General features: G+C 28.3%; 1 protein-coding gene across 1 annotated transcript in view; it reads left to right on the top strand.

Annotated features, from left to right (window-relative positions):
* The first annotated feature begins 11,508 nt into the window (after nucleotides 1-11,508).
* Nucleotides 11,509-24,270, top strand: part of LOC147803360 (uncharacterized protein CG3556-like) — a 29,919-nt gene continuing 17,157 nt past the window's right edge. The window contains exons 1-4 of the mRNA XM_087150967.1: nucleotides 11,509-11,665; nucleotides 16,642-16,805; nucleotides 18,251-18,434; nucleotides 22,336-22,552. Coding sequence (XP_087007093.1) covers nucleotides 11,611-11,665; nucleotides 16,642-16,805; nucleotides 18,251-18,434; nucleotides 22,336-22,552 — 620 coding nt within the window. The 5' untranslated portion in view covers nucleotides 11,509-11,610. The remainder of the gene's footprint in view (nucleotides 11,666-16,641; nucleotides 16,806-18,250; nucleotides 18,435-22,335; nucleotides 22,553-24,270) is intronic.

Here is a 24,270-nt window from a genome sequence, read left to right as displayed (position 1 = left end):
CATTTGTGGAAATTTTGACCTAAGCAATCAAAGTTCCACTTGAGTTCTATGTTTGCTGATAATATAAGTCTCAGAGGTTTCGTTCCACAATAAAAAAAATTATCGCCAAACAGAACTTATCGCCGATCACAATTCTAACACCTTAGGGAATAGAAATCAATTTTCCCTCGGTATTTTGTATCCTGTTACCAGAAAATTTGCCATTTTCCTTTATGCTGCGAGAAAACTTTATAAGAAATCAAAATTTAGCTACTTTCCAACAAGCTATATTGCTTAAATTTTAGCTAGATCTCTGTATCTGATGCCAATACAAGTTGCAGTTTGGTCTTGAATGGTACTATTAACTTAAATGGTGTTTGTAATTTCACTACGTACAAAAAAGTGTCAGCAGTGAGCAAAATAAAGTACCATTTAGTCTTTAGCCCTGAATAACTTTTTCTAATGATCCGATTTTTACTAATTAAGTGCCGATCATAAAGGCTCAAAAGGGCAACCTCCGATACGAGTATTAAGGATAACTATTCAGCTACAGAATCGGACACAAATACCTAAATTTAGTTATTACTTATTGCTAGCTTTTGAAGTCATTATTTTGAACAATTGAGATCGGCACTTAGTTTGCGAAAATATGATCATTGGAACAATAAAGTTGCTCAATGTGCTATAATTTACTTTGCACACTGCACAGCATTGAAACAAATACAGAAACACTTTTTGCTCCGCTCACAAAATATGCAAGTTAGTGTTGGAGCAAGAATCTTAACATCTAAGTCCTCCGAGATCTGTTTAATCTGAAAAAAAAATAAAATTAATTTATCAAAGTTTTAATTATGCACCCATACTGGGTAACTTTAACATGACCTTCAATATATCGTAGTAAAAAATGAAAACCTATGAAAAAGACTTAAAGCCAAATTGCAAGCATAACACGTTTATTCATGGCTAATATAAATGTTACAAGACATAGCATCGCATGCATCTGTGCATTATGTAAAAAGTTTCGTAAATAAAATTACAAGATTTAACAATATCTACAATACAAGTTAGAAATATTTAACATAATATTAAAAATATCTTGATACAATATCAATATTTGCTACCACTTTAAATTAAAAAAAGTTAAAATAGAAAAAAAATCATAATTTTAAAACTTTTCACATAGCTATAACCTTTATCATCAGTTAACGGGCAGTGTATAAAACCGAAGTAGTTTGACGTTTAAACTTTTAAAAAACTGTAAATTTACGATTCAAAAATTTTAGTTTCGAATGGAAATATATTACAGTAAATGAAATTCAAATCTAGAAAGCTTTTTGCTGAAAGTTAAAATAGCAATCTATGAAAAAAATCATAATTTTAAAACTTTTTCACATAGCTATAACCTTCATCTTCAGTTAACGGTTAGTGTATAAAACCGAAGTAGTTTGACGTTTAAACTTTTAAAAAACTGTTAAAGTTACGATTCAAAAATTTTAGTTTTGAATGAAAATATATTACAGTAAATGAAATTCAAATCTAGAAAGCTTTTTGCTGAAAGTTAAAATAGCAATCTATGAAAAAAATCATAATTTTAAAACTTTTTCACATAGCTATAACCTTCATCTTCAGTTAACGGTTAGTGTATAAAACCGAAGTAGTTTGACGTTTAAACTTTTAAAAAACTGTTAAAGTTACGATTCAAAAATTTTAGTTTCGAATGGAAATATATTACAGTAAATGAAATTCAAATCTAGAAAGCTTTTTGCTGAAAGTTAAAATAGCAATCTATGAAAAAAATCATAATTTTAAAACTTTTTCACATAGCTATAACCTTCATCTTCAGTTAACGGTTAGTGTATAAAACCGAAGTAGTTTGACGTTTAAACTTTTAAAAAACTGTTAAAGTTACGATTCAAAAATTTTAGTTTTGAATGAAAATATATTACAGTAAATGAAATTCAAATCTAGAAAGCTTTTTGCTGAAAGTTAAAATAGCAATCTATGAAAAAAATCATAATTTTAAAACTTTTTCACATAGCTATAACCTTCATCTTCAGTTAACGGTTAGTGTATAAAACCGAAGTAGTTTGACGTTTAAACTTTTAAAAAACTGTTAAAGTTACGATTCAAAAATTTTAGTTTTGAAAAATATATTACAGTAAATGAAACTCAAATCTAGAAAGCTTTTTGCTGAAAGTTAGAATAGCAATCTATGAAAAAAATCATAATTTTAAAACTTTTTCACATAGCTATAACCTTCATCTTCAGTTAACGGTTAGTGTATAAAACCGAAGTAGTTTGACGTTTAAACTTTTAAAAAACTGTTAAAGTTACGATTCAAAAATTTTAGTTTCGAATGGAAATATATTACAGTAAATGAAATTCAAATCTAGAAAGCTTTTTGCTGAAAGTTAAAATAGCAATCTATGAAAAAAATCATAATTTTAAAACTTTTTCACATAGCTATAACCTTCATCTTCAGTTAATGGTTAGCGTATAAAACCGAAGTAGTTTGACGTTTAAACTTTTAAAAAACTGTTAAAGTTACGATTCAAAAATTTTAGTTTTGAATGAAAATATATTACAGTAAATGAAATTCAAATCTAGAAAGCTTTTTGCTGAAAGTTAAAATAGCAATCTATGAAAAAAATCATAACTTTAAAACTTTTTCACATAGCTATAACCTTCATCTTCAGTTAACGGTTAGTGTATAAAACCGATGTAGTTTGACGTTTAAACTTTTAAAAAACTGTTAAAGTTACGATTCAAAAATTTTAGTTTTGAATGAAAATATATTACAGTAAATGAAATTCAAATCTAGAAAGCTTTTTGCTGAAAGTTAAAATAGCAATCTATGAAAAAAATCATAATTTTAAAACTTTTTCACATAGCTATAACCTTCATCTTCAGTTAACGGTTAGTGTATAAAACCGAAGTAGTTTGACGTTTAAACTTTTAAAAAACTGTTAAAGTTAGGATTCAAAAATTTTAGTTTTGAATGAAAATATATTACAGTAAATGAAATTCAAATCTAGAAAGCTTTTTGCTGAAAGTTAAAATAGCAATCTATGAAAAAAATCATAATTTTAAAACTTTTTCACATAGCTATAACCTTCATCTTCAGTTAACGGTTAGTGTATAAAACCGAAGTAGTTTGACGTTTAAACTTTTAAAAAACTGTTAAAGTTACGATTCAAAAATTTTAGTTTTGAATGAAAATATATTACAGTAAATGAAATTCAAATCTAGAAAGCTTTTTGCTGAAAGTTAAAATAGCAATCTATGAAAAAAATCATAATTTTAAAACTTTTTCACATAGCTATAACCTTCATCTTCAGTTAACGGTTAGTGTATAAAACCGAAGTAGTTTGACGTTTAAACTTTTAAAATACTGTTAAAGTTACGATTCAAAAATTTTAGTTTTGAATGAAAATATATTACAGTAAATGAAATTCAAATCTAGAAAGCTTTTTGCTGAAAGTTAAAATAGCAATCTATGAAAAAAATCATAATTTTAAAACTTTTTCACATAGCTATAACCTTCATCTTCAGTTAACGGTTAGTGTATAAAACCGAAGTAGTTTGACGTTTAAACTTTTAAAAAACTGTTAAAGTTACGATTCAAAAATTTTAGTTTTGAATGAAAATATATTACAGTAAATGAAATTCAAATCTAGAAAGCTTTTTGCTGAAAGTTAAAATAGCAATCTATGAAAAAAATCATAATTTTAAAACTTTTTCACATAGCTATAACCTTCATCTTCAGTTAACGGTTAGTGTATAAAACCGAAGTAGTTTGACGTTTAAACTTTTAAAAAACTGTTAAAGTTACGATTCAAAAATTTTAGTTTTGAATGAAAGTATATTACAGTAAATGAAATTCAAATCTAGAAAGCTTTTTGCTGAAAGTTAAAATAGCAATCTATGAAAAAAATCATAATTTTAAAACTTTTTCACATAGCTATAACCTTCATCTTCAGTTAACGGTTAGTGTATAAAACCGAAGTAGTTTGACGTTTAAACTTTTAAAAAACTGTTAAAGTTACGATTCAAAAATTTTAGTTTTGAATGAAAATATATTACAGTAAATGAAATTCAAATCTAGAAAGCTTTTTGCTGAAAGTTAAAATAGCAATCTATGAAAAAAATCATAATTTTAAAACTTTTTCACATAGCTATAACCTTCATCTTCAGTTAACGGTTAGTGTATAAAACCGAAGTAGTTTGACGTTTAAACTTTTAAAAAACTGTTAAAGTTACGATTCAAAAATTTTAGTTTCGAATGGAAATATATTACAGTAAATGAAATTCAAATCTAGAAATCTTTTTGCTGAAAGTTAAAATAGCAATCTATGAAAAAAATCATAATTTTAAAACTTTTTCACATAGCTATAACCTTCATCTTCAGTTAACGGTTAGTGTATAAAACCGAAGTAGTTTGACGTTTAAACTTTTAAAAAACTGTTAAAGTTACGATTCAAAAATTTTAGTTTTGAATGGAAATATATTACAGTAAATGAAATTCAAATCTAGAAAGCTTTTTGCTGAAAGTTAAAATAGCAATCTATGAAAAAAATCATAATTTTAAAACTTTTTCACATAGCTATAACCTTCATCTTCAGTTAACGGTTAGTGTATAAAACCGAAGTAGTTTGACGTTTAAACTTTTAAAAAACTGTTAAAGTTACGATTCAAAAATTTTAGTTTTGAATGAAAATATATTACAGTAAATGAAATTCAAATCTAGAAAGCTTTTTGCTGAAAGTTAAAATAGCAATCTATGAAAAAAATCATAATTTTAAAACTTTTTCACATAGCTATAACCTTCATCTTCAGTTAACGGTTAGTGTATAAAACCGAAGTAGTTTGACGTTTAAACTTTTAAAAAACTGTTAAAGTTACGATTCAAAAATTTTAGTTTTGAATGAAAGTATATTACAGTAAATGAAATTCAAATCTAGAAAGCTTTTTGCTGAAAGTTAAAATAGCAATCTATGAAAAAAATCATAATTTTAAAACTTTTTCACATAGCTATAACCTTCATCTTCAGTTAACGGTTAGTGTATAAAACCGAAGTAGTTTGACGTTTAAACTTTTAAAAAACTGTTAAAGTTACGATTCAAAAATTTTAGTTTTGAATGAAAATATATTACAGTAAATGAAATTCAAATCTAGAAAGCTTTTTGCTGAAAGTTAAAATAGCAATCTATGAAAAAAATCATAATTTTAAAACTTTTTCACATAGCTATAACCTTCATCTTCAGTTAACGGTTAGTGTATAAAACCGAAGTAGTTTGACGTTTAAACTTTTAAAAAACTGTTAAAGTTACGATTCAAAAATTTTAGTTTCGAATGGAAATATATTACAGTAAATGAAATTCAAATCTAGAAATCTTTTTGCTGAAAGTTAAAATAGCAATCTATGAAAAAAATCATAATTTTAAAACTTTTTCACATAGCTATAACCTTCATCTTCAGTTAACGGTTAGTGTATAAAACCGAAGTAGTTTGACGTTTAAACTTTTAAAAAACTGTTAAAGTTACGATTCAAAAATTTTAGTTTTGAATGGAAATATATTACAGTAAATGAAATTCAAATCTAGAAAGCTTTTTGCTGAAAGTTAAAATAGCAATCTATGAAAAAAATCATAATTTTAAAACTTTTTCACATAGCTATAACCTTCATCTTCAGTTAACGGTTAGTGTATAAAACCGAAGTAGTTTGACGTTTAAACTTTTAAAAAACTGTTAAAGTTACGATTCAAAAATTTTAGTTTTGAATGAAAATATATTACAGTAAATGAAATTCAAATCTAGAAAGCTTTTTGCTTAAAGTTAAAATAGCAATCTATGAAAAAAATCATAATTTTAAAACTTTTTCACATAGCTATAACCTTCATCTTCAGTTAACGGTTAGTGTATAAAACCGAAGTAGTTTGACGTTTAAACTTTTAAAAAACTGTTAAAGTTAAGATTCAAAAATTTTAGTTTTGAATGAAAATATATTACAGTAAATGAAATTCAAATCTAGAAAGCTTTTTGCTGAAAGTTAAAATAGCAATCTATGAAAAAAATCATAATTTTAAAACTTTTTCACATAGCTATAACCTTCATCTTCAGTTAACGGTTAGTGTATAAAACCGAAGTAGTTTGACGTTTAAACTTTTAAAAAACTGTTAAAGTTACGATTCAAAAATTTTAGTTTTGAATGAAAGTATATTACAGTAAATGAAATTCAAATCTAGAAACCTTTTTGCTGAAAATTAATTTGCAATCTATGAAAAAAATCATAATTTTAAAACTTTTTCACATAGCTATAACCTTCATCTTCAGTTAACGGTTAGTGTATAAAACCGAAGTAGTTTGACGTTTAAACTTTTAAAAAACTGTTAAAGTTACGATTCAAAAATTTTAGTTTTGAATGAAAATATATTACAGTAAATGAAATTCAAATCTAGAAAGCTTTTTGCTGAAAGTTAAAATAGCAATCTATGAAAAAAATCATAATTTTAAAACTTTTTCACATAGCTATAACCTTCATCTTCAGTTAACGGTTAGTGTATAAAACCGAAGTAGTTTGACGTTTAAACTTTTAAAAAACTGTTAAAGTTACGATTCAAAAATTTTAGTTTTGAATGAAAATATATTACAGTAAATGAAATTCAAATCTAGAAAGCTTTTTGCTGAAAGTTAAAATAGCAATCTATGAAAAAAATCATAATTTTAAAACTTTTTCACATAGCTATAACCTTCATCTTCAGTTAACGGTTAGTGTATAAAACCGAAGTAGTTTGACGTTTAAACTTTTAAAAAACTGTTAAAGTTACGATTCAAAAATTTTAGTTTTGAATGAAAATATATTACAGTAAATGAAATTCAAATCTAGAAAGCTTTTTGCTGAAAGTTAAAATAGCAATCTATGAAAAAAATCATAATTTTAAAACTTTTTCACATAGCTATAACCTTCATCTTCAGTTAACGGTTAGTGTATAAAACCGAAGTAGTTTGACGTTTAAACTTTTAAAAAACTGTTAAAGTTACGATTCAAAAATTTTAGTTTTGAATGAAAATATATTACAGTAAATGAAATTCAAATCTAGAAAGCTTTTTGCTGAAAGTTAAAATAGCAATCTATGAAAAAAATCATAATTTTAAAACTTTTTCACATAGCTATAACCTTCATCTTCAGTTAACGGTTAGTGTATAAAACCGAAGTAGTTTGACGTTTAAACTTTTAAAAAACTGTTAAAGTTACGATTCAAAAATTTTAGTTTTGAATGAAAATATATTACAGTAAATGAAATTCAAATCTAGAAAGCTTTTTGCTGAAAGTTAAAATAGCAATCTATGAAAAAAATCATAATTTTAAAACTTTTTCACATAGCTATAACCTTCATCTTCAGTTAACGGTTAGTGTATAAAACCGAAGTAATTTGACGTTTAAACTTTTAAAAAACTGTTAAAGTTACGATTCAAAAATTTTAGTTTTGAATGAAAATATATTACAGTAAATGAAATTCAAATCTAGAAAGCTTTTTGCTGAAAGTTAAAATAGCAATCTATGAAAAAAATCATAATTTTAAAACTTTTTCACATAGCTATAACCTTCATCTTCAGTTAACGGTTAGTGTATAAAACCGAAGTAGTTTGACGTTTAAACTTTTAAAAAACTGTAAAGTTACGATTCAAAAATTTTAGTTATGAAAGGAAATATATTACAGTAAATGAAATTCAAATCTAGAAAACTTTGTTTTGAAAGAACAGACAAAAGACGGGAACAGTAAAAGCTTTGGTAAATGGCAACAGCTTAAGAAGTCTTTTTTTTTTAATCAAAATATACTCAATATTTTTTTCATTTTCTCGATTAATAAATACACTTGTTATAAGTTTAATGCTATTACCGTCATGCTCTTACAATTCAAAGTGAGAATGATACATTCACAAACTTTTGAAAAATGCAAAATATTTTGACAATTGCTCTTCAAAGCTCTTTTAAATAGCTAATTATATTTAAATCATTTAAAACAAATTCAGTGAGAAAAATTTGATTTGCCGGCGTACCTATAAAGAGTGAATTTTAATTAATTTTTTTATTAAGTATTTAAATGAATTTAAAGTTTTACCTATCAGATGTGTATACTTTTAATGAAAGTTAGAAAAAAATGTTAAGGATTTGGGGTTTCTAATGAAAAATTAGAATTTTATAACCAGTAGCGTATACAAAACAATTTGACAGTATATTTCAACATAAATTTGAAATTTCCTATTGTCTCACAAATAAATATAATATAATTCATTGTAGTATTATTCATAAATATAATACAATTCATCAATATCATATTATTCATAAATATAATACAATTCATGAATATAATATAATTCATAAATATAATACAATTCATGAATAAAATATAATTCATAAATATAATACAATTCATGAATATAATATAATTCATAAATATAATAATATAATTCATTCAATACTTCTTAAATAGGCATTAAAATAAAGGGCTTGAAGAATTTCAAGATACAAAAAATAAAGAAAATTTTTAAGAAACGATTAGAAATAGCCTTTTCTACCCTTAAGTAATTTAAACCTGCATAGAAAAAATATTAAATGCTGGAAACTTTTCAATTAAATATTAAATTTGAGTAATTTCAGTTAAATTTATTTAACTATCTCAATATAAAGGTGATTTTGAATTAAGTTCAAATTGCAAAGTTATTCCAGATCATACAAATGCAGAAACTGAATTAAATCATTTTGAAAATGTTTTTTTTCTCCAATGGATCCAAAGTGAAGCTCACCCTTTTTCAAAATAACCAATTCAATTTTCAGGAAGCCCTATGAATAATTTTAAAGAATCTGTTTTTCAAGACTTAATATTGGTTAGAGATGTTTGGAATTTATATAATTACGAATTTATCTCATCAATTGGTCACGAATTTATATGTTTCTATGACTGATCACTTTGGGATAAAAACTAATTTTCTAGAAAAAGTCATTTTGTTTTCAAATTATTTTTAAATGTGCTGTTACCAATTGCTACACCTTATAACCTCACTCAGCGATTGCTGGTCTTCTCCTAGCCACCAAAGCTTTTACTGCTTTGTTCTAACAGTAAAAAAAAGGTACTCCTATTAAATTGAACAACACTTTTCCTTCAAATATATAGGATCTGGAAATGCATAAACTTGGAAATGTTTTACAGATTATGTTTAATAGTTTCTTTTTCTCTAAAAAATAATTTTCTACTTTAACTTTCATTTTGCGTTCCTTCAACAAAAATTATTTATTGCCAGTATGACAACTATGTAACCATTTAATATGAACACAAAGACGTTAAAGTTTTTCGTTAACTGAATAAGCTACGATTTATAAAAAAATTCTACATGTTATGGCAGCGTTTGGAGCAGGAACCACGCAAATCTAGTCTCCAAAACTTTCAATGCGTGAAAAACAGGTTTGTTTAGTTCAAAAATATAAATCTAACTAAATTTATTTGATTGTACAACCGGGGTTGGGCACTCATTTCTAAGTTTACGATTATTACTGTTCAGCTCTATAAACTTGCACATTTGGAACGAAACCAGAAGACAAGGGAACTCCTGGATCAAACTAGCCATCATGGAGGACTTTGTTGGAACTAATCCGCATTTGCGTTACATGGCGAGGAAAACCGTGAAGACCTTTCACGGTTAGTCCGACGGTATGGAGATTTTAACTCACTATCCGTGTACCACACAGGATAATTTACGTCAATACTGTGGTCTGTGCGAGCAACAGAATTCGTATTGACCAGCCAATTTTGAAATTGAAACTTCAGCCACCTCAATGGGAGGCATTTACATCTTGTTTTACTTACTCACTTTATTTAACAAAAGCTGGGCACCTGGGCCGCGCAGAAGACCCATATCCCATTCATCGTGAAATTACAGCAAAATTGAAAAATATACGCAGTTTGTATACAGAGTCTTTGGGGTGACTGATATTGTAAAGCAAGCACCTTGCTTGTTTAACTGGAAAAAAAGTGAAAATAATTCTAAGCAACTTGCTATAGTAAAGATGGCTGTGTATTTATTGTCCACATGAGGTAGCAGGTTTGGATTTCAAGGCTATAGAAAAGATGGCTGTGAATCTATTGTCAACATTAGGTACTAGGTTCAGATTTCAAGTCTGGTATTGTAGTTGAAGCAGTTGAGATTGTAATCTGTTGATGTTTTGAACTACTGCTATGAACTATTGGCATCTTGTTTTAAGTTAAAGTGATTGCTTTGAACAAAACATGGAATACGTAAAATTTTGAAAGAAAGAAAAGAAAAACCCTTTTGAGTTATAATGATGATAATTTCCATATTTCGTGCAAGCTATCAATTGCTGATTTCACACTTGAACCATTCAATGAAATATTTTCGGTATCAGAGGGAAATATTAGGGTGTTTTGCTATCTGAAAGACCGTGTGTACTAAAGAAGTGCTATCGATTCTAAATAAAAAATGAAAAAAGCAGTGTGCACTGAGCCTCATCCAGCTTTTATAATGGTTTAATCGGGCTCAGACTGTGAGAAGCCTATTCAATGGAGATTAAACATTACGAAGCATCAGCTTACAATTACAAAGCATCAAAGCAGCAAAAATGACCTCAAATGCAAAAAAAATTCAGAATGGTTTGATTTTTCTTATAAAGCAAAAAATCACTTAGCTGACGCTGAAAGAGAGTGTTACATAGTGCTGAAAGAGTGTGTGGACATAATAAGAAATAAATAAATAATAGCCAATGCAAAAAAATAAAACTTTAAAGCAAAAATCACCTACTGTCTTCAGCAGACTAAAGACAGTGCAATAAAAATAAACTAAATAAATGGAAAAAAACTAAGGCAGAAAATAAAATTAAGCAAAAGAAAGAAAAAATCTAAAGCAACAAAAAAAAAGAACTAAAGCAAAAATGACTCCATGAGTCTGTATAGGACTCATAATAATATATATTATAAAATAAACATTGGCCTTCAGTAAACGTGTCCTATATCCAACAGACTATAAATTGTGTTCAGTACTTAGGAAAGAAAATCCAATTTATGACCACCTCATAAATATATTCAATGAAGATGACTAGATAGATCAAGATGACTTGATCTTCCTCACAAAGCAGAAATAACTTAACCTCACAATGCAGATCCACCTTGGATTTTTTTTCTCACTCGCATGTTTAAAATGGAATCAAGTGTTTTTCCAAATTGATTGCGCAACAAAGAAACACATACTGATACTTTAAATGATAACATTTACAAGACCATAAACTAAAGTGAAAAAATGATTCGAGACTTAGGATATAATTCCTATTTTTAAGCACCAAGCAAATAATAAATTCTGGGATATCCTTATTTCTATCTCTAACAATAAAAACGCATACTTTTTTGCAGATTGTATAACAAATGCATTTAGATAAATAAATAAAAAAGAATTCCCATTATATCTTATCCTTTCGAATAGGTAATTCTTGAAATGTCCTTGTCATTCTTAAAACCGGGCAAAAATATGAAATATAAAGTATGTGTATGAAGTATAATCACTGAAGATAAGACGCTTAATATACGACAGCTTTTCAATTTCTGTAGAATTTATCTTAGAAATATGTGGGGCTTCGTATCTATCCTACTGTTTGTTACTGTATGTTTGTACCAAGCCTGTAAGTTAGCTTCCAAAGTTCTAAAGTTTTATTTCTAATTTCACTTTAATGTGCTACTATATGTTTGTACTAAGCCTGTAAGTTAGTTTCTAAACTTTTATAATTTTAAATCTTATTTTACTTTAAAGTGATACTCTATGTTTGTACCAAGCCTGTTAGTTAATCTCTAAAGTTCAAAATTAAGTCCAAAATATGCGAAAAATTTCGTCTGAAATTGTGTAAACATAATATCACAGGGATAACACTTTATGATGAAGTTTGCTCATCACAAGTATTATTCAGTTTTTGATTTCAATAATAATTTTTTACTAAAACTTTTTATGTTTTGGATGTTTTTTAGTGGTGTGCTCAATGCTTTTCGTTATCTACAAGACTGTTATTTATTAAAAATTTGATAAGTTTTACATTCTTTTTTAAAATATATATTTTCCGTTGCTGTAGTAATTGTGAATTTTAAATTTAGTTTACAGAATGTATTAAAATAATTCTTCATGTAATAAGCCTGACTATTTGTCTTTTAGTCCATTTGAAAAACGTAGATCTTAAAACTATAATCATTATTAGTACTTTACTTGAAAATCCTATTTCATGCTAAAAAATTTTCTCTTAAACATAATTTTGGTTTGGATACAATTTGTGATAATATTTCTTCCTTTACAAGCATAGTATACAACAGATTTAAATATCAATAATATTTTTTTCTAAAAAAAATATTGCATTTTTCTGGGTTTTTCTTAATTTTTAATTCTTTTATTTTGAAAAAAGTTTGTTCCCTTTTTTATTTTTTAATATTTTCTGCTGCTGTAATGATCGTTCATTTTTATTTAGCTAACGTATTGCTATATTAGAATAATTCTTCATATATTGAGGGAAGAATATAAGAATATAAGAATAAATCTAATGTAAGAATTATTCCAATATATATAAGAATTATTCTAATGTAAGAATTATTCCAATATATATAAGAATTATTCTAATATATGGATAATTCTTCATATATTAGAATAATTCTTATATATATGAAGAATTCTTCATATTCTTCATATATATAAGTTAAAGAATAGAATAAAAAAATATAAAAAATGTATCAGTGAACAGGCGTATTTTTTTCTAAAAAAAATATTGCATTTTTCTGGGTTTTTCTTAATTTTTAATTCTTTTATTTTGAAAATTTTTTATTTTTTAATATTTTTTGCTGCTGTAATGATCGTTCATTTTTATTTAGCTTACGTATTGCTATATTAGAATAATTCTTCATATATTGAGGGAAGAATATAATAATTAATCTAATGTAAGAATTATTCCAATATATATAAGAATTATTCCAATGTAAGAATTATTCCAATATATGGATAATTCTTCATATATTAGAATAATTCTTATATATATGAAGAATTCTTCATATTCTTCATATATATAAGTTAAAGAATAGAATAAAAAAATATAAAAAATGTATCAGTGAACAGGCGTATTTTTTTCTAAAAAAAATATTGCATTTTTCTGGGTTTTTCTTAATTTTTAATTCTTTTATTTTGAAAATTTTTTATTTTTTAATATTTTTTGCTGCTGTAATGATCGTTTATTTTTATTTAGCTTACGTATTGCTATATTAGAATAATTCTTCATATATTGAGGGAAGAATATAATAATTAATCTAATGTAAGAATTATTCCAATATATATAAGAATTATTCTAATGTAAGAATTATTCCAATATATATAAGAATTATTCTAATATATGGATAATTCTTCATATATTAGAATAATTCTTATATATATGAAGAATTCTTCATATTCTTCATATATATAAGTTAAAGAATAGAATAAAAAAATATAAAAAATGTATCAGTGAACAGGCGTATCAATGAATTAAAATTATGAACGTATAATTTGCATACTTCCAAATCTTCCTCTTTTTGACAGGAAATTTTTCTTCATATTAAGTAATATTAAATTATTTTTCCTCTTTATTTTCGATTTAATAAATTTGATTTACAAAAACTGTGACCACCACTAAGTGTGGACAATTTTGTGGTCCAAAAAAAAAAGCATAATTGCATAACTTAGCTAATTAATTATGTATAATGGATTATTTATGTTATGGATTATATATATTATTATGGATAAATTATGCATAATGGATAACTAGGTTTAGCATAGATGAATGTTCAACGACCCCAATTTTTATTATTATTTCATTGGCAAAAAGTCTCACTCCTAAAAATTTAGATTTAATTAAGAAATCAAAAAAAAAACTGTCGAATTTCGTTTACTATGAAATTTATCAGCCTAATTTATTTAACGAAGTAATGCTTAATAAGTATGCAAATGAATTTAAAGTATCATTTATAATAATTTTCTAGTTCATGAATACTCACGAAGTTTTTTTTTCTTTTGTTATAAGACGTTTATTTATGAGCAAGTATGCATGTGAGATATTTACATGTAGATCTTTTGGTAGCTTTACACAATTTCAATATTTTGTTTAATCATATATTTATTGAATTTATTTTTTCAGCAGTTATTATACTAAATTTAATTTTAAATGAAATGCGTTTTTGCTTTATTCTTTCATAACAAAGACAGAATTATATAATTTTATGTTAACAATATCTTCGTATTTGGCGAAAATTTTAATCCGAAATAATTCGAAATCGGAGCTAGCACGATAAAAAGAAGAATTTTAATGCCAATGTGGAAATGTATATTTCTTGCTTCACCCAAAAATTGACAAAAATATAATTCAACTTCCATTATTTTTTTATTATTTATATTATTTTATATTATTTACACCGGTGTCTCGTATATATAGAGAGATTTTACTGATGCTCTAATTACAAGTAAACATACTTTTTTTTAATTCTAAAAACGGTGTAATATTTACTAAAAAACTCTTTTAGATTATCGGAATTATATTTGTATTAAAATATAAAATTCAAAAAAAGTAAATATTTTTTAAATTAAATAAATAGTAAGACTTTGTAAATTAAATAAATTTCAATCATAAATAATTGTTTCTTTTAGATCTAAATAGCTGCAAATAAGTTAAAATTCGGAAAATTATTGTGAACCATGATAGGAAAATTTTAGAGCAAGAAAAGACGCCGATATTTCATGCTGTATTATTTAATCATAGATTAAATATAACTAGGAGGCTTCGCCCCCTGCTCGCATTGGATACGTTCTTAACATCTAGCCTTTGCATACTTTTTTGAACACTGAAGTTCCGAAAACTTTTCATTGTGCATCCTGTGCATTTCAATATTAATTTGAAATTGCAAACAGTTCATATATTTTTCTTAATCACACTATTCTAAATTTCAGTTGTTGAGAAAAGTAACTGTTGTAAGTTTTGTTTTAAAGTCTTTCCCACCAGAGAGCTAAAACCATGTGTTGTAAAACAATATGAAATAGTACTGAACGCCGGATGTAAAGCATCGGCTTCGTTGAAGATAATTTTGTAAGAATTTTTTTGATAATTCGGTGAGAATTCACCTGATTAGACATATGATGCTCACTACGTGCTCTTGCGCGCCGAAGCCTATCAATTAAAACGTATTGCGTTTTATATAATATAGATTAGCCATATGATGCTCACTACGTGCTCTGGCGCGCCAAAGCCTATCAATTAAAAATGAAAACTGTTGCTGACGCGAGAAAAGAGTCTTTCCCACCAGAGCGCTAAAACCATGTGTTGTAAAACAATATGAGATAGTACTGAACGCCGGATGTAAAGCATCGGCTTCGTTGAAGATAATTTTGTAAGAATTTTTTTGATAATTCGATGAGAATTCACCCGATTAGACATATGATACTCACTACATGCTCTTGAGCGCCGAAGCCTATCAATTAAAACGTATTAGCGGTTTATATAATATAGATTAGCCATATGATGCTCACTACGTGCTCTTGCGCGCCGAAGCCTATCAATTAAAAATGAAAACTGTTGCCAACGCGAGAAAAGAAATATCATCTGTTTTATTGATACATACATACGTATTAGCGTTTTATATAATACTAGGAGGCTTCGCCCCCTGCTCGCTGGTGCTCGCCAACCCCCGGAACTGCTTTCGCAGTTCATTTCGGATTGCTTCGCAATCCGATGCTCGCTTTGCTCGCTCATTGGATACGTTCTTAACGTCTAGCTTTTGTATACTTTTTTGAACACTGAAGTTCCGAAAACTTTTCACTGTAGAAAATTCTAAACCTGTGCATTTCAATATTAATTTGAAATTGCAAACAGTTCACATATTTTTCTTAATCACACTATTCTAAATTTCAGTTGTTGAGAAAAGTAACTGTTATAAGTTTTGTTTTAAAGTCTTTCCCACAAAAGGGAAATTTATTCAATTCATGAAATAAATTCATGAAATTTAACTTAAAATAAATATGAAATATTAAAACTGCATTCAACTCATAACTAATAATATAACAAAGCGTGGAATAGTAAAGCGCTCAATTCAAAATAATTCAAAATAAAATAGCAATAGCATTACACTTCTCATTTCTGCCAATGAAAAGGAACTATTTCGGTACTCATAACCAACCAACCGTTTTTTTCTCGGTGACAATCGGAGATAGATAGACATATGATGCTCAGTACGTGCTCTTGCGCGCCGAATCCAATCAATTAAAAATGAAAACTGTTGCCAGCGCGAGAAAAGAAATATCATCGGTTTTATTGATACGTACATACGTACGTATTAGCGTTTTATATAATATAGATAGATAGATATTTCAATGATCTGGTTTAATACAAAATAATGAAAGAAGTATGAAAAACATGTTTAGTAAAAATTCTACGTCATAGAGCCATTAAATTCTAAAACAAGTCATTGATAAAACGATAAATATCAGCAAGTGAATATATTTTTCGTTTTGCAGAATGTAATTTTTTAAGACGTTTGTCCTTGAATGTGTTATGATAAAAAGAAAATCATACCTTTTGATGTTCTTAAACTTAAATTATTTCTACAGGGCCAATTCAATCTCAATGCTTGGATTTAAAAGATCGGCGTGGCAACATTACCGAAACTTTCCCTGGTCCAAGAAGTAGCAGATATGAGAAATGTTGGAATATTTTGAATCCTGATAATAAGTTGCTGAAAATCGAGCTGAAAAACCTGGATTTTGAAGGATGGGTATTTTCAGATATTTATTGATTTTAAAAAAGAAGGAAATTTGACAAAAATATCAAGTATTATAATCAATAAACAAAATATTTTTCGGAAAAAATTTATATATATATATATATATATATATATATATATATATATATATATATATATATATATATATATATATATATATATATATTATAAATAATACATCAAAAAGACTTTTTTTTAATTTTAAGCAAAATTTGGTTTTTAACCATTCAGAAATAAAATAAATTTGTATTGAATGTGGAATTAAGTAAAGAGTAGAATAGAAAATGCAGTATTAAGTCAAGTCAAGAAAAATAGTTTGCCACTACAAAAGAACAGCGTTAAATATTTTTCACTTCTGTCTGATTTTCAAGAAAAAACTCTTACGCTTCATACCTCTTTACTTCCAATAAATTGCAATTTCATTCTTCTTTTATCATAGCAACGTCACTTTTTCTTCCTGTAATATTTTATTAATTTCTCCGCTTTATGGCAGCCGATAATAAATAGTTATATTTTGAATGAAAATTGGAATTACAAACTGTTAAAACAGTTTACTCAATACCTGAAATTTTGTTTTAACAATTTTATTTTTGAGTCTCCGTGACATAAAATTTTTTATGTAAGAGCAAAAAAAAAAATTTCAATTGCTCACAACTTCTTTTAACAATTATTTTAGCTTTTGACCAAAATTGGAAAAATCTTTTTAAGGTACATACACGTCGGCGCATACTTCATTCATATAAGGCACATACTTGATTTACGTCGAATTAGTACTGCTCAGTGGGCTATTGGCGACGGCCTGGGAAACATTCTCGAATATTCCGAAGTCATCACAATATTGATTCTCTACGGAGGGGATGGAAATCTCTCTTAAGTAGCTTGACAATCTGCGTGCGAAGTCAATCACTTTACGGCAGAACAGTAACAAAGACCGATATCTCGAACCTTAGGTCCATACGCAGACTAAACTAAATAGTCACCCACCAGACCACTTCGGTGGTCCGTTTGGGAACCGCGTTTTACTATCAGCAGCAGTGTAGGACTGATACCAATGCAAGTTATAATTGTTTTCTTCCAATTATAATTTTAACAACTTTTTAACTTAAACAAACTAAAAACTAAAAGGAGAGAGAATAACAAATTGAGGTAGGAATTTTAAGAACTGCTTTTTTTTCAATCAGGCTAAAAAGGAATAAGCAATTTATTTTTTTCAGACCAAAAGAAAAAGAAAAAAAAACAATCAATTCGTCAATTTCCTCATGAATTTTTATCAACACTAAAAAATCATCCCACTTCTCTAAAAGATGATGAGCCCTGCGTTTTTAGTATTAGGTCTGACGAAATTCAAAACTGTTATCTCTTTGTTAGTCAACGTTTTTATTATTGATTTATTGATTTATTTACTCATATATTTATTCTTTTATATATTTATTTAGAATTGTGCTTTTGTTTACCTAAACATCACAGCCAACAGAACGGGAGAAAGATTGCAGTGGTGTGACAACAATGATGAAAGGAAACCAATAGCTGTCTACTCAAATGTCACTGTTTATTTTTATGTTTCTGCCTACTTTCTCACTCCATTTAGTCGATCAAATTTTGAAATACTCTACAACATCGGTACGCATAAATAAATATTTTTAAATCTCTTTCCTTTTTTTATATGTTTCAGCAAAGGTAACAAAACAACGTTTCACCATCCTCGCTTAAGAACAGATTAAAAAAGTGAGAAACTGATAGCTAAATTATTTCTTTACAAGTATTACTAATATTGATATTCACATGTAATGGTCAACTTTTATATTTTTTTAAAGAAGATTTGTCTCAGCAGAAGTAAAGCTAACATATTTAATTTTTCGTTAAATAAGTTCGATTTAAATTAAAGTTATATATATATATATATATATATGTATATATTATCATCAAGTCGTTATTTATATCCATGCATATGAAAATAAATAAATAAATAAAGGCTTTTGCGCTCAATGAAAAAAACGGTTTATAATTCTTTTTCAAATAGAACAGATAGCATAAGTTAGAGAAAGAAGACAAAATGATACAACCAGTGTGGATTCGTAAAGGTATTCGAACCCGATACCTCCTCGTTTCAAAGCGTTTGGGGGCAATAAACGCCTCAAATTTTACCTCTCACAAACATATTAAGAAAATTTGTGTTCGTGCTAAATTGCATAAAAGTGATTGCAAAATTTCTAAAAAAATATTTTAATTCATAATTTCTAAAATAATATTTGAAACTATTAAATTTCTTAAATAATATTTGAAACTATTAAATTTCTTAAATAATATTTGAAACTTTCTGCCTCTCAAAAATATCATACACTGAAGGCGTAAATTTACCTGCTGTACATTCGTGTTCAACTAGACAGATCTATATATTTTATATTTTATATAAAATAAAATAAAATTATATCACATAATTTATATTTAAAAAAAATACCTTAGGACATAAGAATTTGTTTCTTTTTTTAAAAATGGCCCAAAAATATTCTTTTAAGTTTTTAAAGGGGAATCAGTTTAAATAAATAATATCTCTGCCTAAGCTTGTCTATATTTATATACAGGGTGTTTATAAAGTCCCGGACCCATTTTCATGTTTAATAACTCATAAACACGGAGAATATCAAGTCGATAGTCAATTTCACGCCAGGTAGCGGCAAGCTTCTGGCTTTTAGGTCATCAATGTTCGACACGATCCTCCTGTAAACATTGTCCTTTATAAATCTCCAAAGAAAAAAGTCCAGCAGCGTTATATCAGGTGATCTGGGTGACCAAGGAATTGGACCTCTTCTCCCAATCTATCTTCCTGGGAAATGGTCATTCAAAGAACTACGAACGATGATGCCCCAATGAGGTGGTGCACCATCTTGTTCCAAAAAGACATGTGGCTGAAGCTCCTCTAGTTGTGGAAATACGAAGTTTTCCAACATGTCTAAGTATACGACTGATGAGACCGTCTTTTCTGTAAAGAAGAAAGGCCCAATGACTCGGTCGTGCATTAGTCCACACCACACATTAACCTTTGGAGAATCCCTTTGTGTCTCACGGTATTCATGGGGGTTTTCAGATCCCCATATGCGCACATTATGGCGATTAACAATGCCAGAAACATGAAAGGATGCTTCGTCGGAGAACATTACGCTCTTCAAAAAATCAGCAGCATCTTCTATCCTTCCTACCATATCTGTTGCAAACGCCATCCTCCTAGGCCTATCGTCCGGTTCCAAACCTTGAACAATTTATGTGCATGCAGTCTTAATTGTTTCTTAATAACCTTGTACACCGTCGAAATTGGCATATCCAATTCTCTTGCCGCTGATCTCACAGATCTTCTAGGATTGTCTAAAAATGTCTGTCTGACACGCTCAACGTCAAAATCACTTGTGCGGGGACGCACTTCTAGCATTTTCTAGAAAATTCTTTTTCCACCACAACATGCTGCTTTTGGATGGAAGATCTTTTTGGTAAATTCTTCTGCAATTTCTCTGTGCTTGCACTATCAATTTCGTTTCTATGAACCACCATAAAATCTGTGCTTTCTCTTGTGGTGTATGCATTCTCCTTAATATCCGCTCGAATAAAACATCACATAGAAAAGTACTACATAGAACAAACACATCAAAAGTACATAATACTGCAATAGTTGCCAAAAACGAAAGAGAGAAAAGGGCAATTAATAAGCAGACGATATTTAGAAAAGTACAGATATTTAGACTGGAAAAAGAAATTATCTGAAATTAACCACACGCGCAGACGATATTAACAAAACTAAAGATATTCAAACCTGAAAAGGAAAATATATGAGTTATTCGATCAATAAATGCCATAAGTTTGTTTATGTCTTCATTATTTTAACATCAAAATCTTCATTATTAAACATCAAAATGGGTCCGGGAATTTATAAACACCCTGTATTTCGACTCAATGCTCTATTAATGGAGATAGATCGACACTATACTTTTCCCAATTACTGTAGATATTTTTACGATGCATTAATAATTTAATTGAATACTACAAATAGTGCGAAAAGCTCCTAAGAAACTTTTATAATTCTGTATTCATAAAAAAAGTTGCGTATTAAAGTAAAATCACAGGATTATTTTAGCCTGGTTGGTAGGAAGCTCGACATACGTTCTTGAAAGCAGGAGTTCGAATCCAGACTTCTGAAGATTCTCCGTGTAGTAAATGGTGACTGTGCATGTTAAATTTGTCGGGTCACAAAGTCATCCATGTCCACTTTATCACAAATGTTAATTAATATAGAAATTGATTTCAATAATGCTGATCCCCAAAAAATATTTCATTTGGCGATAAAACAAATTTTTGTGTTCTTGAAAATGAAAGACTTTTTGAGAGTTATTATCTCACAAGGAAAAGTTAGGGTTTAAAGTTTATATTTTTAAATAATAAAATGTTTTTCTAAAACTTTCAGAATTTCTAGCATTAACTAATTTATTATACACATTTAGTTGAATTTAGGTGAGTAACTGCAATATTTGATAATTTATTTTGCTAATATGTTTTTCATTTAGCTAATGTTTTGATTTTTTCACCATGTACAATCTAAATAGCTAATATACTTTTTTTAAAAGCCAATAAGAACATCGATAGAATTCTTCTACATAAGTACAATACTATGTCTTTGATGATAAAATACTATGTTTTAGATGATAATATACTATGTCTTTGTGCTAGAACATTGTGTTCACGGCGTGAACCACATAGGATTGCGTAGCAATTCTCGGGGGTTGGCGAGCAGGGGGCGTAGCCTCCTAGTATCATGTAATTTATCTCTCTAATAAGAATGCGTGGAATGATTATTATTCTAACTTTTGATCTAATTTATTTAACAAGTCACTAATTTATTAACAAATCACTCGATTTATTTAACAAGTATTCATTCGGACTTTTCAAAAATACTACTTAAAAAAATATTGCACAGATACTATTCGACTTCTTAAGCTCAGATTTCGTATTTTGCCATATAAAATTACATTCTTCAAAAGAGGAGCACAATTTGTGTTCCTTACAAATAAATACATCTAATGAATAATTATGAAAAGTGATTTTTTGCGTAGATATATCTTTAGACAAACATTTTAGAATTGTGAGCAAAATATTTCACGGATCGTTTAAATCTTGAGATAGAGAGAAATATGCAAAAAGTAAAATTAATATTGAGGGGTTCAAACTTTCAACCACTCAAATGACGAAAATACTGGGACCGTATTCCGCACATTGTGACAACGTCCCATATTTTGAGGACCAGGAATCCGAATCCGTCAAAAAAAAATTAATGCTTATTCAGAGAAAGTATATTTCTTAACTTAAAATTTCGTTTTTTGTCATTAATTAGCATGTTTATTGGTAGGCCTCCAACCCATTCAGATTGAATACTACTATGTGGAAATCTGATCATTAGATCAGAAGCTATTTTGGGTGTTTCGTTTTTGTTTTATTTTGCACGGTACTACATATCACTACATTTATATATCTGTTACAGATAATAGTACCAAAGGAATAGAGGGTGTTAAAGAAGCTTATTGGCAAGCTGTTAATTGGTTGAAGAGTAACTCAACTTCCTGGAAATGGATCAACCATATACCGAAAGCTGTAACAGCTCTCTCCTTATCTGAGGGAGCTAAATTTGACGGCAAAAATCTCAAGGAAGAACTTATGGTAAAACAACGGGAACTGCGAATTTCATTAGCCTTACTGCCGTAAGTTAACTTGCGTTTGATACTTAAGAGCTTAATGCAAATACACAAAAAGAATTGTTTTTTTTCCTCTTAAGCCAAATAAAAAATCTCAGGGTATTATAATACATTAGTAACATGAAAATACTTAATGGCGTTGTATTTTACGGATGCTCCCTGGAATTTTATAATATAAAACAGTTGCACGTATTTGTTAGAAAGAATTCTATTTTTCGCTTTAGTAACCAAGAACTTAAATATCAAGAGAGTGAGCAGTCATAAGTATGAGTGCGTAAACACATGAATTTTGGAATGAAAATTCTTATGTCACGTGGACAACAGAAAGCTGAAACGAATTGAGCTAAAACTTTAAATAGAGTTGAAAGTTTAAAAACGAATAGTTCATATCAGCAAGCAAATTTATCTAATTTTTGTCTTGATTTAACTTATCAATTTATGTAAATTCGTTCATAAATTAGAGCTATATTTTGGTTTTAATGAAACTTCATAAATATTACAGAAAAGAGATGTGTTTGATCAACTAACATTGTTAAAAATACTTTTTTTCTGCATTTTATTAATTTTTGAAATTTATGTTTACAGGCGTTAGGATTTTATCTAAGAACAGCGAATATGTAGTGACATAAAATCTGATATTTCTAATTTTGTATGCATAAATCGAAAATTATATAAATTGAATGAAATGTTTATTAATTAAAGGATTGCAAGGATGTATAATTTGCATACTTTTATAATTTCATTTAAAAAGTCTCCTGAATATGTATGTTTAAATATAAAAGTATTGCATCTAAACTTGTGCAAAGCATGTAATTATTAAAAACTACATTGCGTCTAATAATTTGGCTGAATTATTATAATTTACTAATATAATATCTGATATAATAAATATTCTAAACTCCTGTTTGTGAAAATTGCAACACCATGAAGGAATGGTCATAATTGAATAAAATTTAATACACATTTGAGTGGTAGTGGTATAAATAAATGATTAAACTTTCAAAGCAAACAAACAATAACAAGAGATCGAAATCAGTATTTTGTGTAACCACCACGGTCCGCAATAAGTGCTGCTACACGGCATGGCATGGAGTCAAGCAAACTTTGAATGCCTGTCTGAGGAAGAGAATTCAATACTGTTTGTTTGCGTACCCAAAGTTCGTCTGTAGGAGCAACAGGACGAGGATTACGAGCGAGACGCCGACCAACGAAATCCCACACATGTTCAATCGGTGACATATCCGGGGAATACGCAGGCCAAGGAAAAAGTTGTACCTGTCGCGATGCAAGGAAGGATTGAACTGTCCTAACAATATGAGGAAGGGCATTGTACTGTTGAAATACAGCACCTGGCAAGGCTTGAAGGAAGGGAACAGCTTGGGGCTGTGGAACTTCACTGATGTACCGGTTGCTGTTCAGATTACCCACAATTCGTAGCAATTGAGATCGTCCATGATATGCTATGTCACCGCAGACCATAACCCCGGGTGTTCGTCCACTGTGGCGTTCGATAACGCACTCCGGAAGATGGCGTTCATCGGCATAGCGTCTGACACGAATGCGGCCATCATGGTACCACAAATTGAAGCGAGATTGGTCAGAAAACACGACACGCTGCCAATCAGCAAGCCAGTTCCTATGCTGGTTGGCCCATTGCAGCCGCAGGCGGCGAAGGTTTAGCGTGAGGGGGACCCTGCATAAAGGAGTCCTTGCGCACAGTTCAC

This window comes from Parasteatoda tepidariorum, chromosome 9 (assembly GCF_982258835.1).
Source record: "Parasteatoda tepidariorum strain Cologne lab strain chromosome 9, Ptep-v5.0, whole genome shotgun sequence".
NCBI lineage: Eukaryota > Metazoa > Arthropoda > Arachnida > Araneae > Theridiidae > Parasteatoda > Parasteatoda tepidariorum.
The sequence above is the reverse complement of the archived record's forward strand: the minus strand, read 5'-3'. Positions and strand labels throughout refer to the sequence as shown.